This window comes from Mandrillus leucophaeus, unplaced genomic scaffold (assembly GCF_000951045.1).
Source record: "Mandrillus leucophaeus isolate KB7577 unplaced genomic scaffold, Mleu.le_1.0 Scaffold559, whole genome shotgun sequence".
NCBI classification, from domain to species: domain Eukaryota; kingdom Metazoa; phylum Chordata; class Mammalia; order Primates; family Cercopithecidae; genus Mandrillus; species Mandrillus leucophaeus.
The window spans coordinates 397305-401940 of NW_012106019.1; the positions used below are offsets into that span (position 1 = coordinate 397305).

Consider the following 4636-nt stretch of genomic DNA (forward strand, 5'->3'; position numbering starts at 1 on the left):
AGGGGAGGGGAGGGGAGAATAGAATGGAATGTACACCCTTCCCGTACTTTCTAAAATTCACCAAGGCCTAAAAACCTCTATGACTACAAGTGCTGTCAGTTAAAGAGGAACACCATCATGAATATGGCTTTTTGGAAAAAATCAGCAAAGTGTGAAAAGAGGAATCTTCAAACTCACCCACTTAAAAGGCAGAAAGAGAAAGAACAAGTCATCCCTCGGTATCTGTTGGGGATTGATTCCGTGACCTCCATCAGATAACAAAATTGGACAATGCTTAAGTGCCTGATATAAAATGGCATACTAATTTGCATATAACCTACACACATCCTCATATACAGTTTAAATTGCTCTAGATTACTTATAATACCTAGTATAAATGCTATGTAAACAGTTGCTATGATGTATTACTTAGAGAATAATGACAAGAAAAAAAGTGTGCATGTGTTCAGCACAGACACAATTTTCATTCTGTCCATGGTTGCTTAAATCCATGGATATGGAGGGCTAACTGTACAATTAGCATATCAAGCATCAAGCCAACTAGAACCATACTCTTCTACTATATCAAAAGACAAATGGTAAGTTAAAAGAGCAAGAATCAGATATTTGATTTTCTGAGGTGAGTTACATATTATAGTTTCCTCTTAGCAAAGAACAAAACTAGTGTCCATCATCACAGAACTAGCCAGTTTTGGAGTAAGTAGCAAGACCAGATTTTCTTGCTTCATGTTCCTTCTTCTTTCCAGTATATGCTACTTCCCCTTCAACCCTGGGGAAACAGTCTTAAGATTTCTATGATTTTTTAAATAGGCTGCTTTCATTTCTTCAAAACTTTGAAATTTTTTAATTTAGGAGGCATCATTTTTCCACATGCTATATTCTTAAAATACAATTTTCTTGCACAGATATTTACTCAGATGAAAGAAAAAATGGCCCAGTTTACACCACATTCTCTTCCAAAGAAAGCAAACAGATATTCAAAACCTGATTGCTCTTCATTCAAATATATGTTTTAACAGACAAACAAATATATATGGTGCGATCTCAGCGCACTGCAACCTCTGCCTCCCAGATTCAAGCAATTCTCATGCTTCAGCCTCTGGAGTAGCTGGGATTACAGGCCTGTGCCACCATGCCTGGCTAATTTTTGTGGTTTTAGTAGAGACAGGGTTTCGTCATGTTGGCCAGACTGGTCTCCAACTCCTGGCCTCAAGTGATCTCCCCACCTCAGCCTCTCAAAGTGCTGGGATTACAGGCGTGAGCCACTGTGCCTGGCCAGTATTTCTTTATAATTTACCAAAATACTTTTTTCATAAGTTATCCCACTTAATCCCTAGAATAAACACAAGTCAGAGGTTATTACTATTTTAAAGCTGAGACAACTATTTCTCTAAGATTTTAATTGTCCAAGTGAATAAATCTGCAACAGCTGAAGTAGACTGAAATTTTTCCCTTGTGATTCCAGCTCCCTCCACACACTGCTTCTCCTTCTCCCAAGGAAGGTGAAAACTGTTGTCTGCACATAAAGGTCCATTTTAAGTGAAGCAACCATCACCTCTAATCCTTTCTCAGCATCTTTTAGATATACGTTCTCTTACATTTCAAAGAAGCAAGAATTTTTTGCTTACCTGGTCCTTCTCCGGTTTATCAGAAATATCATTCAGACTGGAGGAAGTCAGATTCCTATGGGTCATGGCTGGGCTACCTGGAAAAACACAAGTAAACTCTAATTAAAGACTTCTTTTCAAGAACACAAAGATTGTGATGGTATACTTAATAAACACTAGTAGATGATGATGGAAATGGTGATGATACTTTTAACCAGTCTAGGATTCTTCTGAAGAGTTTTCCGAGTCTAGGTTGGAGTACAAACATAGTTAAATGCAAAGTATATAAAGTCCCAAATACCGTAGTTAAGACTTATTGCCTGGTTCAATTTCAAGGTAAGCTAAACTTTGAAAGAAACTTCTAAGACAATAAGCATAAAAATAAATTTGTTCCTGGTTTTGTTCACTCTTTATCATTGCCATTTACATACATGCGAATCTGTCTGGTTTCCTTTCCTTTTCCTGTTGCCTGCAGAGAGCAGCTGCTTCCTCATCTTCAGCAGGGCTGACCCTGGATGCCAGGCCCAGACCTCCTCTCCCCGAGGCCTTGGCAGCCCTTCCTAGAACGCCACTCACTCCGATCCACCTGAAAAGTCTTGGTCGAAGTGTTCCCTTCTCTGGCTAACACTTGGATCAAGCATATTTCTCCTTAGTGGGCATCTGATTTAGAATCCTCACTCTTTGCCTCAATGTAGTGTTATCACAGGATCCCTTACTTCTCTGCATTTCCATTTGCCAGAATAAAATAAGCATATCCTCTTTTCCCCCTTAACATGTTAAATCTCTTCTCCAAGTGAAGGGATGGATGTCATCGGAATACTACATGGGAACCAATCTCCCTGACCATATAGCAGCTGCCAATATGGTTCACTGGTGATCCATCCAATGATTTCAGACACTATCATACATGAATAGAGAGGAAGGACATGTAGAAGAGCCACAGACTGTTTTCAAGTAGACCATGTTAATCAACAGAATATTGAACTTTCATTCTGCAGTTGGACCTGAAATTTCTAGACTTGCTAAGCAAAAAAAACTAACTTTTCAAAGCCAAGACGTTTGACCCAACTGCTGCAGGGTGCTGAGTAATGCATTCATCCTTAATCCTCAATGATCTGACTCAGGCTGGTCTTTACAGCAAAAGGACAAGGGTTGAAAAGAAGCAACGAAGTTCTAACATAGCTTCACATTCGCTTCCAAATAATTCTTTAGATTACAGACTTTAATTCCTTCAGATAAAGACTTCAACATATAATTTCACAAAAGACTAAAATCTACCCCTAATAAGTTAATGCCTACATAACAGCAGCTCTTTAAATATAATTCCTTTTAACTACCAGATCAGAAAAATTGTAATTTCCTTAAACTGGCAAGACAGGATATTTTCCACTCTGTTGCATTTCATCGAGTAAGCATGGCCTAGATCTCTTAAATCTTTTACCTGGTTGGGTGTTTTATTCTAGGAAAATTTAAGCACAGGGCATTATTCAAAGGAAAATAACATTTGAAAATGTGCTTTATGTGCAAAATTAAAAGAACCCCTTTGCAGGGCACTTTTTCTTCCTTGAGCCACATATTAGATTTCTAGTGTCCACTCAAAACAAAAGACACTAGGTACAATCTTGAATGCCCCCAACTAATGCTGAGATTGAAACTAATAGAAAATGATGAGTACAGACAATTTTGCACTTTATATTTAAAAACAAAACCAGCTATTTGGACTAACTGGGTAAAAGTTCTGCCTGAATAAGTGAAGAAATATGAATTATACAATCCTAAAGCAATGAAGCCTTAGCAATCCTAATCATAAGTTAAAAATATCTTATGTAAATAAATAGGTAAGACAAATTTCTACTCATCAAATCATTTATATGTAAGTGGCAGTACTGAAATAAATTTAAGTCAGTTTTCCATTAAGTAATTTAAATTTCCTAGCCAATAGCCTAAAGTCATTGATTTGCTATAGGCACTCTTTATAAATACTGTAAAGGCACATTTCAGCCCAAGCGCTGTCCTAACCGCTGCAAAATCTGAATAGGTAGAAGCCAAATTAATGACGTTTTCATTATAATGGTAATCTTGATTGATGTGACAGCTTTTCCAAGAAACCTTATATACCCATCATTCTTTGCATTTCTGAAAGACAGTGATAGTATGGCTATCTATATTTATACTATATGAGGAGCAAGAGAAAGGTGCAGGTCCAAGAAAAATGCAGGAATCAGATGAGGAAGAGAAGACGAGTATTAAGAAATAATCAAATCTGTTTCCTCTCCTAACTTTCTCTGATTCTCACTGATAAAAGTAATTAATATTAACAGCTTCACTAACGCTTAACACTGCAAGAGTCTGCTAGTCAACATTTCTAGTAACTAAGCAAGATGATCAGCATTCTTCAATCTTTTTCCATCCCCCTCCCTACCAAACTCCCCATCCTGACTTCCCAAGACCTTGAGGCAGAGACAAATCCTTCCCAATGCTCTAAATCAGTGGTTTCTATAGTGAGGTCTCCACACCAGCAATATCCACATCACCTGTAGACTTGTTAGAAAGGCAGATTATTGACACCCAGGCAAGACCAATTCTTTATTTTATTTTTCTCATAAGTGACTGGGGTACAGGCAGTATTTGGCTATGTAAGTTCTATAGTGGTGATTTGTGAGATTTTGGTGTAGTCATCACCCAAGCAATATATACTGCACCATATTTGTTGTCTTTAATCCCTCACCCCCTCCTACACTTCCCCTCAAGTTCCCAAAGTCCACTGTACCATTCTTATGCCTTTGCGTCCTCATAGCTTAGCTCCCACATACCAGTGAGAACATAAGACATTTGGTTTTCCATTTCTGAGTTACTTCACTTAGAATAACGGTCTCCAATCTCATCCAGGTCGCTGCAAATGCCATTAATTCATTCTTTTTAAGGCTGAGTAGTATTCCATCCTATAAATATACCACAGTTTCTTTATCTACTCATCAATTGATGGGCATTCGAGTTGGTTCCTCGATTCTGCAATTGTGAATTGTGCT

General features: G+C 37.9%; 1 protein-coding gene across 4 annotated transcripts in view; it reads right to left on the minus strand.

Moving 5' to 3' along the window:
* The window catches only part of SLC4A4 (solute carrier family 4 (sodium bicarbonate cotransporter), member 4), a 365688-nt gene that overhangs the window by 198549 nt on the left and 162503 nt on the right, over positions 1–4636 (minus strand). For all 4 annotated transcript variants that reach the window (XM_011998142.1, XM_011998138.1, XM_011998140.1 and 1 more), the window contains one exon: positions 1629–1705. In XM_011998142.1, the coding sequence (XP_011853532.1) occupies positions 1629–1705 (77 nt within the window). The remainder of the gene's footprint in view (positions 1–1628; positions 1706–4636) is intronic.